The 13236-nt window shown below is 39.4% G+C and overlaps 1 protein-coding gene across 3 annotated transcripts in view; it reads left to right on the top strand.

Annotated features, from left to right (window-relative positions):
- MME (membrane metalloendopeptidase) overlaps positions 1–13236 on the top strand; it is a 132383-nt gene that overhangs the window by 35833 nt on the left and 83314 nt on the right. For all 3 annotated transcript variants that reach the window (XM_027876124.1, XM_027876122.1, XM_027876123.1), the window contains exons 4-7: positions 8690–8851; positions 10959–11039; positions 11164–11259; positions 11375–11493. In XM_027876124.1, coding sequence (XP_027731925.1) covers positions 8690–8851; positions 10959–11039; positions 11164–11259; positions 11375–11493 — 458 coding nt within the window. The remainder of the gene's footprint in view (positions 1–8689; positions 8852–10958; positions 11040–11163; positions 11260–11374; positions 11494–13236) is intronic.

The raw sequence follows: 13236 nt of genomic DNA, 5'->3' as shown, positions 1-13236 counted from the left end.
TCAAGCTACAAATAGCCAAATCAAAAAAAAAAATTCTCTAATTCACTACAACAAGATACATGCAAATTAAAACAAGTAAGAATCTACCTCAGCCATCAGATTAGTAAAAATGACATTGATCTAGTCACTCTGGAAAATAACTTGAAATAATACCCCCAAAATTTCTATAGAGTAATGCCTGCTCTTCTACTCAGTGATATTATTACCAACCACAAAATCCAAGGACATAAAAGAAAGAAGGAAAGAACCCATATATGCAGAAGTATGGATAGCATTACTTTTTGTTGTAGCACAGTCCTATTAGAGTGGTAACTCACAGGGTTCCCATCATATGTGGAATGGCAGAATGAATAGAATGGATTACACAATAAGCAATGATAAAAGCAATGGATTCAGAGGAACCTTGGTAGACTTGTATGAATTGATGCAGAGTGAACTGAGTAGTTCCAGAAGAACAATTTATACAACAGTTAAAACATTGTGAAGAAAAATGACTTTGAAAAACTTATTAACTCTGACCAAGATCCTGCCTAATCATGACTCCTTAGGATGAGGGTTGAATGAAGGCTGTCACCCTCTCCTGCCAGAGCACTAGGCGCTCAAAATTCATAATTAGTCATAGATCTTTCAGATATCCAAAGTGTAGATTTGTTTTGTTTGACTATGCTCATTTGTTGAAGGGAGATTTCTTTGCATAGGGGAAGAAGTGAATTGGATAGGGAAAGAATGAGGAGTACTAGTGATTTTGGGGGGAGTGGGGAGAGATAAAAGAGTGTCATTAAAGCATTTTTAAAATGTACTAAAGTCAAGAGGAAATTCAGAGAGAGTGACAAACAGATCAGTTTTGAAAGTAATATACTTCACAAAACAAGCTATCGACAGAGTAACTAACATGAATTTATGGTTAATTTATCCATAGTTTCATAGTTTATCCTCTTTTTTAATGTGCAAATGTTTATGTTTGTCAGGTTCAAATTAAAATTAAAAATGAATTCAGGGGCAGTAAATCCAATGATTCTGCTACTCAGGGGGTCAGAAAAAACAAAGATAAAGTCTGGCACTGGTAGTTGAGGGGAAAGTCCCTCCTCAAAAGTATTCCATAGAAGAAATAAAACCATTTGTTCCCTATCAAGCTTTTTTGGTGTATTTGTAAATAAGTAGATAAAGTGAGTTGCATTGCATTAGATACATAGTATCTTGTCCTCTGGTCCATGAGAGGAGATGTCTGGAAATTAGTAGTTATGAATATTCATAGAACTTAAGACCCCAGGTCCAAAGCCATAACTCAGAGGCCATCTCACCTAACCTCCTTTTTTATAGGAAATGAGGCCAAGGGAGGGTAAGTACTTGTAAGTGTGGCCTGGCATCAGACTAATGGTGGAAGGTCCTTCTTTAGCAGAAGGCTGGATAGTCTTCCCTGGAATTGGTGGATGGGGTGTAGGCTGTAGGATGGATAGGGAAGAGAAATATCTGTAACTTAAAGGCTAATGAGCCTGCCCTACAAACAGTAGTTTTTCTAAGCAGATATTAGTTCTGCTTAAAAATAAAGTTCCCATTGCCACCTTATGTTTAGCCAGTCTTCTGGGCTTTCCTCACAATTTTCTAAAGGAATCAAAACAAAAAGTGATAGAAAAAAAATTTTTTTAATTCCCATCAATCACTGAAAATGCCCACTTCTATGGTACTAGCAATCACAGAACAAAAAAAAAAGTTGTCTAAGTCCAATAAAATGAAACCTATAGGCAAAGAGCAACTACCAGAATTTTAAAGTATTGTATATTCATTTGTGAATCACAATTTTTTGTTCATTTCATTTCTCTTTTTCCCTTGAGTTTTCTAGTGAAAGGAGTGGTCAGCCTCCAAAGGTACATGGCACCATTGTTTCCAAAATCTTTTTCCAAAGTGGGAACTCTTCTGAGTGTTTTAAATCAAGACTAGCTAAGAGCAACCCCTTTCAATGATACAAATGGATGAATGTAGTAATAGCATGCTACATTTTTAAAAAGTGATCATTACCCTACCTTGAGATGGAAATCCCTTTCCCTGGCCTTCAGAGGTTCAGGTCTGTTGCTATTGACAGTCAGGGTTTTATGTGGTGAAAACAAGACTGTACTTCCCCCTCAGAGCTGGACGGCCACACCTACAGGGAGAAAAAGTAGCTCGAACTGTCCAGGTAGCTGGTAACCTATTGTGCATCTTCTCAGTCACCCCAACAAGATTGTGGACATTTGGGGTTTTGTCTTAAAAGATTCCTTTCAGTGTATAGAAACCAATTTTGAGGACAAAAAGATCCTTCCCAGCCAACAAACTCCTGGGGCTTTTCAAAGGGCCCATCCCACACTAGCAGTGTTTGAGGATAGCACACCAAGACTAAATTGCTCTCATAGGAAGTGTCCTTTTAAAAGAAAAAAAGACTTACTGGTTTCTAAGATGACATAATTTTCAAAGATCCCATCATATCAGTCAACTTTTTACTTGGTCTATGAAACAAAAAGAAAAATGACAAGACAATTAGCTGAAAAGTCTTTCCCAATGTTGTTTGTCAGCACCAAGAAGCATTTGGAATCGGTGGTAGCAAAAATTAACCACATTCTTCACGCGAAGTGTGATTGCATGCGTTTGTATGTGAGTGTGTGTATTAAAGTGAGAATTATTTTTAAAAATCACTTTGAGAAACTAGAGACCAAATAACAGTCAGGCAGCTGAGGCTGCCAAGTAGGTGTGGCTGTAGAGAAAGGTTATAGAAATTCCAAACAAAGTACAAAACATCATTACAAAACAAAACAAAATGATTATGACCAGTTTGAGAATTGAATGGCTTCTTCCTCCTGCCCTCCTCCAAACACATGGGCATCCCCAGACTTCAAAGCCGAGTCAGCCAGAGGATGAGGTACAAAGTGAGAATCAAATCCATGATCAGAGATTAAAGGGAGGTTGATCAAAGAAACTACATAAAAGTACTGAGGGTCCATTTCTTGCCTTGGCCCATGCCCCAAAATGTTCATCAGGACAGAGCTTCCTTTGAAGTCTTTGGAAGCTCTGTGCTTAGATGAGCTCTGAGGTCATGGGGAAATAGGAAAAGTCGCCCGGAACAGAATTGTGGATGAAGCAGCCCAGGGCCTTCTTTCACGGAGTCTTTCTTCAGGAAGTATGTTTGCCTGATTGCTTTGGTATGGGACTCACAAACAGCAAACAACTTAAACACACCAGATGCCAGATGGTCATATTCGATGTTCAAACAGAAATGGAGACTTGTACTTCCTCATGAGGCCATGTCAGTGCGGCAGTGGGATGAGAATGGAAAACTCCATTCATCTTTTTTATTTGGATGTTTTGCCTGGTGTCATAGGGTGTTTAAAAAAGGAAGGCAGGCTTCCCAAAGAGGCAATAAAATGTGTGCATCAAAATTCTATTGTACCAGAGAGGGCTCATGACAGACGCCACCCACTTTCCCAAAGAGGATAGACAATGAAATCAGAGCAGAAATGGATGCAGCCCTTCCAATATTCAATTTAAGTAATAGAGGCATTTTCCGAGAGACTTTGCCTCAAATGGGCTCCTAAAATATCTTTGCTTAGCACTCTTTCCAGGTTTGAATTTCCTGGCAATTTGCACTAAATGTTAGTTTCATATGTTTTTAGGGGCTTTTCTTACTCTTAGAGTTTTCTATGATTTCTGCGTTCTTGTAACTTTGTGCCTTTATCTCATTCAAAATTCAAAGTTCCTTGCTTAGGAGCTTCTATTCCCCTTCCTAACTGTGGGACTTTTAGTTTTTAGTCACATGACCCTGGTATACCTCATCTCTCTAGAAATATATATATATATATATGTGTGTGTGTGTATGTGTATATATATATATATATATATATATACTCATATACACACACACCCCATAGTTTCCTTAAATGTAGAAAGAGATTAAGTGAGGTAAACTCTGTGGTTTCTTCAGCAATCCATTTCTCTGCTGGGCATATTTGATGTGAAGCAAGCTCTTAAGACCCAGTGTGTGAAAGGTGTTTTCTCAAGAAGCTTGATAGTCTTCCAGGAAGGGATGAAAAGACCATGCACCAAGGAGGGAACAGGGAAAAGAGGCTCACCTTCCTCAGTCCTGGATCCTGCATCCGGTGTATATTGCCCCTTGGACCTTGGACAAGGCATTTAACCTTTGCAGCCATCTTCTGAACACTCAGCCCCAAATACATGCCCTTGTATCTTCAGAACTTCTGCCCAGAGGCCCCACTGTCCTGATTGGTGACTGACTCCCTGACCCAGCCCCTATATCAGTTCACTGCCCTCTCCAGCTCCCAGTCCAGCCATCTTTGAAACAGTCTCATCAGTTGTCTTGCTGCTTTGGGCTCCCCTCATCCATCTCCTGCCCTCCACTCCTGGAAGCAGGATAACATTGACTCTGCTGTTGTTCTTAGAAGGTGTGTGTCCATCTATTCCCCCGTGGGTCCCCTCACTATCCCTGGAACTTTTAGGACCAAAGTAGCCATCATTTCCCATGTGTTTCCCATTAGGATGTAAACTTTTTAAGGTCAGGAATTATCCCTAGGGTATATCACAGTACTTGGAACATAATAAGGGCTTCATAAATGCTTTTTCATTCATTTCCTCATCTGCAAAATGGGTTGTTGGACTAGATTACCTATAGGCAGCTAGGTGATGCAGTATATAGAGCACTGGGCCTGGAGTAAAGGAAGACAAATTCAAATCCTTCCTCAGACCCTATTAGCTGTGTGATCCTAGGCAACTCATTTACTCTCTTTCTGCTTCAGTTTCCTCAACCATAAAATGGGAATAGTAATAGCCCCTACCTCCCAGGGTTGTAGTTAGGATCAAGTGAGATCCCATAGTAAAGCACCTAGCACAATGCTTGGCAACTAGTAGGTTGCTAATCAAGTCTTGAAAAAGCCCTCCTTCCAGCTAAGGTCCCTCTATCCCTGAGGCTGATGATCTGAAAGTTAGAATCCAAGTCACTTGTCTCATAACCCCCATAGAACTTAGCTCAGGGACTTGCCTGTTGGTGTTGGTGAAGTACATATGTGGATTTGACTTGTTTTTTTTTTCCTTAAGAGTTCCTAGGGACCATTGAAAGAGCAGAAGAATTGAAAAAGCAAAAACCAAAACCTATGATGTAAATTGCTTATATTGATAAGCAATGTATGCAAGCTTATACAAATCAATGAACACAAATTATATGTTGTAGCCATTTTTAAACAGTTCTATAACCAAAATTCTTATAGGATTCAACCAAGTGAGGAAATCCAACTGAGTCTCAAAGTCACTCAAAGGTCATTCAAAAGGTGAAATTTCTTCACCTTCAGGTGCTCAGGTTGCTTTAGGCTGTAATCTGAGCTCCATCTAGCTCAGACCCAAGACATCGACCTTCCTCATTTCTTTGAGGGACAGATCAGTGTAGTGGAAGAAGCCTTAAACTTCTCAACAAAAGACCTGTGTTGGAATCTTGCCTCCAACATGTACCAGTTCTTTTAACACAATCAAGTCCTACTGCCCAGCTGAGCCTCAGTTTCCTTATCTGTAAAGTGTAGGCAGTGGTACAAGAACTTCCTGGTATGGTTGTAGAGTTGGCAGTGCTTTGTAAACCTTGAAGTGTTATATAAAGGTGAACTGAGAGACCATATGGCATAGTGCATAGACTACTGGCATTGGAGTCAGGCGGACCTTAAAGTCCTGCCTCCAATACCTGCTAACTGTATCACTGTGGTCCAGTCAAATATCTTTCCAGTGCATATGTCATCTCTCAAGAACTTTAAGGTACAAATGAGTCGGCAGTCTGCATCTGTGGTGGAAATTTCCATACTGAGAGTTCCCCACTAGATTAAATCAAAGACTTAGGTGAGAGGGGCAGGGAGGGGAATATGAGTTATTTTTAGACAGAAAGAAGCCAGCAAGGAGTGGTTATGAGCTATTCAGTCAACATCTATTAAACACCTACTATGTGCTAACTGCTGGACATCAGATCCTAGATAAAGAGGTGGCAGGGACATTAGAGACCATTTAGTCTAACTCCCTCCTATTTGACAGGTGAGGAAACAGGGGCTCAGAGAGGTTAACTGACTTGCCCATTTGTATAGAGGTGGTAAGTAATGGAGACAGGATTTGAACCTCAGTCCTCTAATCCAACTCAAGTGCCATTTTCAATATGCTCTGCTGCTTTCCAAGACCAGATGATGTCTACTGCTCCTTCTAGCTCCAATAGTCTATGATTCCTGGCTACTGAGCAAATTTGTTTCTTATGATTATAAATATTTGCAATTAGATTTTTTTTCCTTGCATTCTCAATGGATGGAAGAGGAAAGGGAGAAAATTTGGAACTGAAAACAAAGTACAATTGAATTTTTTTAAAAGTATATGATATGGGGCAGCTAGATGGTGCAGTGGATAGAGCACTGGCCCTGAATTCAGGAGGACCTGAATTCAAATCCAGCCTCAGACACATAACACTTGCTAATTGTGTGACAGTGGGCAAGTCACTTAACCCCATTGCCTAGTCAAAAAAAATTATATGATTCCCTCTTAGATTTGAGGGACACTCACAAATGAAGCAAACAAATTTAAGCAGAAAATAAATATAATAGCATGATATGGTAGCCAAAAAATTAATATCAACTTGAACTGCAATAAGGTAAACATAAGAATATTGCAGAAATAAAGAGGTGATGGTCCCTCTGTACTTTGTCTTGGTTGGACCTCATCTGGAGTACTGAGTTCGGTTCTGGACACTACATTTTAAGAAAGGCATTGGCAAGCTGGAGAGCTTCCAGAGAAGTGCAAGCAAACTTCAAGTTTACACATGCAAGAATTGGTTGAAGGGCAGTTTCAGATAAACCTGGGTAGATTTTTATCAACAGAACTAGAATCATGTATACAGTACAGCATTATTCAGACTAAAGATTTAAAAACTCTGATCAATGCAGACCACAGGACTGATGATAAAGAATGTTACCTGCCTATCTCTTGACAAAAGGGTGGAGAGTGAGACATATTTTTGGATGAGGCAAGTGTGTGAATTCGTTTTGCTTGATTTTGCTTATTTGGTACAAGTATTTTTATTTTTGAGGTAGTAGGGAAATTGGGGGAGTGACATCAGAGCTAGAGATAGACCTCCAAAAAGAAACAAGGGAAGGTCATTGAAACATTTTTAAAACAGATGGAACAAAAGGAAGCTTAGAAGGAAGCACAGAAAAGCAGGACAGCTTTGAAAGTAACAGCTTGAATTTACTTTTTATACATATTTATATATCTATATTTAAAGCAAGCTGTATATAATAGAGTTTCCTCATCGGGCACAATTTTTTTCTCTCCTACTCCGTATATAGAAATGTTTGCTAAACTCAGAATTTTAAAAATTGAATAGAAAAGAGGAAAAAATAATACATCAAAGACATTAGAGTATTTTAAAAAAACTAATCACAGAAAGTGGGATTGTTTAGACTGGAGAAGAGAAGACTGCAGGTAAAGATGACAGTTGTCACCAGGTATTTGAAGAGTTGTTCAGTACGAGAGAGATGATGGGAAGGAAAACACCTTGGGAAACCATCTTTCCAAGCCATCTCTGCTCAGCATGGTGACCAATCCTGAGTTCAGATGATTGATGATGAAGCATTCCTGCCTCTTTTCTGAAGAGTTTAGGTACAAAATGAGGCAGACATTGAAGAGCTTAACTGTTCCAGTTGGTTTGGGGTACTTTATTAAAAGAGAGGATTCTGTTGCAAGAAGTTAGGAAGTAATGAATAAATAAACAAATGAATAAATGTACAAGTAAAAAAAATCAAATATAAATATACACATTTAAATACCAACAAAATATTTATTTATTTAATGGAGAGATTAGACGTGTTTCCTTTATTTTTCCCTAGAGGTCAGAACTAGGACCACTGTGTGAACATTGCAAAGAGGACATTTTTGTCTGGCTGTCAGGAAAAACTTCCAAGCAATTAGCGCTATCCCCAAGAGGAATGGGCTGTATACCTCTGGAAGGTTATGTGTTTCCCCTCATCTGAGAGGATCATACTTCCCAAAACTGTATGTGATCATTTGTTGGGTATTCAGTAGAAAAGGTCATTCTTTGAGTAGACTGGTCTAAGTGCCTGCTGAGATGATGTGTATTGGTTCTGAGACTGAATCCTCAAGGGCAATTTTTATTATGTCCTTGTATCTCCAGTTTCTATCATGGGGCCCTGTGGAGGCACTTTACACAGACTCATTGATTTAGAGAGAAGGGACTACCTGGTCTGCACATACACATAATTTGGACAATTTTGTACAATAAGGGGAATGAAAGGATCTGCAATAAATAGAGCTGTGAGGGACCTTAGCATTTATGTAATCTAGCTCCCTCCCCAATTTTACAGATTAGAAAACTGAGGCCCAGATTGAGTGACTTGCTCAAAGTCATAGATAGCAAGGAGCTGAGTTCGGATTTGAATCCAGGATTTCTCCTAGCAGAAAGAACACTGACTATATTGTATATTATACTGCTTCTCTAACTTGATGCTAATGTCTGATCTGCATAACTGATGATGGCCTAGGCACAGGTTCAAGGTCTCTGCTCTCTCTGCCATCTCCCTCCCCTGCATCCCTGATACGCTGCCCAGAAATCTATTTAGTGTGTGTTTTTCTAGTAAATGTTTACATCCAAATATTTATTTCCTTTGTATTTTAGCGGCTCGGCTGATTCAGAACATGGATGACACCGTCAACCCTTGTACAGACTTTTTCAAATATGCCTGCGGAGGCTGGTTAAAGCGGAACGTCATTCCAGAGACCAGCTCACGTTACAGTAACTTTGACATTTTACGAGATGAGCTAGAAGTCGTTCTGAAAGGTCAGTGGATTTGTTTCTGGGTACCAAACTCCTTCTTTTTGGGCACACAATATTTTTAAAGGTGGCAGTTATAGAGCAAATTACAAAGGTTTATTTTAGCAGCCAATGTAAGCCACCGGAGAATAGCCTGAGTGAGAGGGATCGACCCCTTCCATTGGGAGACAAAAAGTGATGGAGGTATAGTAATTGTGTAGTCTCATACATAGATCTATATCTAGATCATAGATCTAGAGGCCAACTATTTCAACTGTAACCTCATTTTATAAAGGAGGAAACTGAGGCTCATAGAGGTTATTTTTTTTTGACCAAGGTCTTACAAAGAATAAGTATCATTTGGGATTTGAACCCAAGTCCTCTGACAGTAGAGCCAATGAACTTTCTGCTTCTTGAGTATTCATTCAAGGGGATGGAAGGACCTCTGTGTGGGTAAGAGCACATGCTTAACCTATCATAGCAATGAAGAGTCAAGAAAGTCGAGCTGAGTGACCATTTTGGAATTTTCAAGAAAGAATAATTCCGTAATTCCAGTCACCCCTTCAGGAGGAAAGCAGTGAAAGAGATCATTTCCTGGGTCAATCCCAGAAAACCCCCAGCATGAATACACATCTTCATAGCATTTGACATGTCTTTGGTTCTTTCACCCCATACAAGTTTTTCTCCTTGGTTGTAAGCTTTTGTAGGTGAGCAGTTAAGTGAGAACCGCATTGTTACTGACATACCCATCCTTAGATAATAGCTCAGAGGCCATCTAATCTGGTGCCTTCATGTTGCAGATGAGGAAATAGAGTCCCAGGTAAATTAAATGACATTTCCAAGGCCACATGGGCAATGGGCATTCAAGGCTGAATTTGAAACCCAGATCCTCCGACTCCAGAAAGAGAGTTCTTTCCATTGTACCACAACTTGGCATATCCTTGGGACTCTATTTTTCTCTCCTGTAAGGTTATTTTGTAGAAGAATAAGTTTTTATATTTGGTGACTTCTCAACAAGCAGGCACCTTAACATGGATCAATTATATAGAGATAATTAGGTATTACTATTTATTGTAATATAAAATATAATATTATATTAATAATCATTATGTATTATATAAATAAATACACTATATAAATTATAAATAAAGATAATCCATCTTTTAAAAAAAATTTTTGGCCCAAACCCATGATTTTCTCAGTGCGGACAAGTTCTAATATGTAAACTCCCCCCACGATACAGACAACTCAATCCCATAACTTAGGGTCTTAAAGAGTCACCTGGGGCATTGGGATATAATGTAACTTGCCCAGGGTCACACAGCCAGGAAGTATCAGAGACCAGGCTTGAACCTAGGTCTTCTTGACTCCATCCAAATGCACTACTCCTCATTGCCCTCGGAGAACATCAGCACCTTGAAAATGGGGACTGTTTATTGGTTTTCCTAGCTATAGGTGCTTCATAAATGCATCTTTGGTGATTGATTGACTGATTCCAAGTCTCCTGAGGCATAAATCCACTTGACATTCAGGGATTCTTTCCATTTTACTTTAGGTTGTTTTGAGAATCTTCATGTGAAACATGTCATCAGTGCAGATTAAAATGCAGTGGATTTGTTTCTACACATACACCCATACATAAACAAATGGTCACTTTGGTTTTGGAAGAGGTTTCTCTTATACCTGAACCAGAAAAGAACAGGTCTGTGTCTAGGAAGACAAGATTTACATTGAACTTGCGGAGAATCTTAATTAAAATTGTAAAGTTGAGTTCACTTCAATTCAAATAGAATATATTTTGTCCCTGTGAGGTGCACTATTCACTAGGCTTGACCTGGGTGATATAAATAGAAAAATAGTACCTGCCTTCAAGGAGTTTATCTTCCACTGGTTGGAAACATGTGCACATGTAAGTAATGCCAAATAAATACAAGATGAATGCAAAATAATATCTGGGAATGCTAACAAATGGGAGAACAAGGAAAGGCCTCTTAGAAGACATGGCCCTTGAGCTGAACTTTGAAGGGAGCTAGGGATTGTGGGAGATAGAGGTGAATAATCATGGCAACAGCCTGTGCAAATTCATGGAGGTTGGAGACGAGTGTTGATGCCTATTTTAAATGCCCTATTTCAGGTGTTCTTGAGGAGCCGAAAACCGAAGATATAGTAGCAATACAGAAAGCCAAAACGTTGTACAGATCCTGCTTAAATGAATGTAAGTGTTTTTCACATGGCTGTTAGTCTGTAGATCTTATCAATAGCCACACATTGATACCTTGGGCACAAAACTCTTCACAGACTTCCTATTGAATTCTTTCTTTCTTCCCTCTTTCCCAAAGCTGTAATTGATAGCAGAGGTGGTGAACCTTTGTTAAAACTCTTACCAGAGATCCATGAATGGCCAGTAGCAATGGACAACTGGGAAACAGTATATGGTAAGGCAGTTGGCACATAGAATATGTTTGTCACCAAATTCGAAAAGAATTTCACATTAATCTCCACTTTCTATACACGTCTTTAAAAGCCTGACTTTGCCTTTCAACACCTTAGGTAGTTCTTGGACAGCTGAACAATCCATTGCAGAGTTGAACTCAAATTTTGGGAAAAAAGTCCTGATCAATCTTTTCATTGGCACAGATGATAAGAACTCCATGCAGCATATTATTCACGTAAGTTTCCCGTTACTGGCATGGCCTAAAGCTTTCTCGAAAATGCAATGAAGCTTACCTACTCATTGATCTCATTGGTATCTCGAAATACAGTATTTGCTCATTCAAATTTTGTGAGCAAGACAGTCATAAACCCATATGCTGTCAAAGATATATGGGATTCTCATGAGAAAATGGTTTCTTTAATCACTTATTTTGTAAACATTTCCTCTTTGCCCTCCCCTCCCCAATATTTATAATGCTAATTCATAGAAAATGAAAGAATGCTGTGCTGGAAAGAATAGAGAAATAAGGTGACTTACTGATATTCTCATGCAAAGAATACAGGCTCCTTTTCATAAATAAAGCAGAAGAAGACAGTGAGGGGTCTTCCACAAAGAGATTTGGGACCCAATTTTTCCTCACTCCACAGAAAAAGCTGCAGTGCCCTTTGAATCATGTAACCAAAATGTCACACTGCAGATGCTATAAATGATTGAATATTGCACCCTGGCCTGCTGCTGTTGAAATTCATGAATCTGATAGAAGACGCAAAACATTTATGTCTTGAGAACTTTTTAGGTCAAGCCTAGAAACTTCAGAAAGGGTTTTTATCAAAGATCTACAAACAAAGCAAAAGAAAGCATTCTGGAGTCATGGTCCAGAGCCCTTCAGATTCTTTGCCAGGTTGATTATGCATTATCTTAACCTTCCTGCAGTCTACACAATAACCAGATTGGCCTACTACCTGATTCTCATGCACAATGTTAGCTCTCTCACCTTCATGCCTTTGCATCCAACTCCATGAACTTGCTAAACTTCAGATAGGTAGAGTGAGGTTAAAAACTCTTGCTCTATTAAAGTGTGAGCTTCTTGAGATCAGAAATTTGCATTCTCATTTTGGTATCTGTATGTCTAGCACCTTAAGCTATACTTGGGACTTAGTAGGCACTCAATAAATGCTTGTGGGTAGAATTCATTCTAGTTTCTTGATCCTTTTTCCAGTCCCATAGTTCTTACACAGTTATATATGATTAATTTCATGGAAATTGGTGGCCTCCAATTCTCTCTCTGTGCCAATTCTTCAATGCTATAGAATAGACAGCATCAGTGTTTCATTTCTAGCAGCAGCCCTCCTTGGGAACAGATGAAAAAGTGGCAGAGTGGTCTGGATTCGGAGGATGTAGGTTTGAATCCTGTCTCTGCCACTCACTGACTTGCTCTGGAAACCTCTTCCCTTTTCAGGTTATGAGCTTTCTCATGAAGGGGAGGAGGGATTGGATTCAACAATGTCTAAGGCTACTTTCAGATCTAAATTTGATGAACCCATGATATTTTCCTTAACAACCCCCTCTCCCAAATACTCCTTTTTTGTTCTGGAGGCAAAGCCCTACATGGGCACTTTGAGAAAGTGGGCATATTAGACATTTGGTGGATGAAATTTGGAAAATCTCATGTAGGTAGGCCCTCTACCAGTATCCTACCTGTCTTGTACCCACCATCATCTCTGCCTTGGAATGTAGGCCCTGGGCCCTGTGTGGGTGCAGTTATCATATGAATCACTGGATCACATAAACGGGCTTGTTTTTTCTAATTCTATACTTCGCCATAGGGAGACAGGTCAAAGGCAGCTTCATTGATGCTTTAAGACTACATCAGAGTATGAAAACAGCACTTAGCTTGTGAGTAATGGGGAATCATCCAGGTTAGCGCTATATGGGAGGTTAGCTGCATCCTTCACTCTCCTGTTAGGGCACCACAGCC

The sequence above is a fragment of the Vombatus ursinus genome, unplaced genomic scaffold (genome assembly GCF_900497805.2).
Source record: "Vombatus ursinus unplaced genomic scaffold, bare-nosed wombat genome assembly UNPS02014810.1, whole genome shotgun sequence".
In the NCBI taxonomy this organism is placed as follows: Eukaryota; Metazoa; Chordata; class Mammalia; order Diprotodontia; family Vombatidae; genus Vombatus; species Vombatus ursinus.
This window is presented reverse-complemented; position numbering and strand designations above follow the sequence as displayed.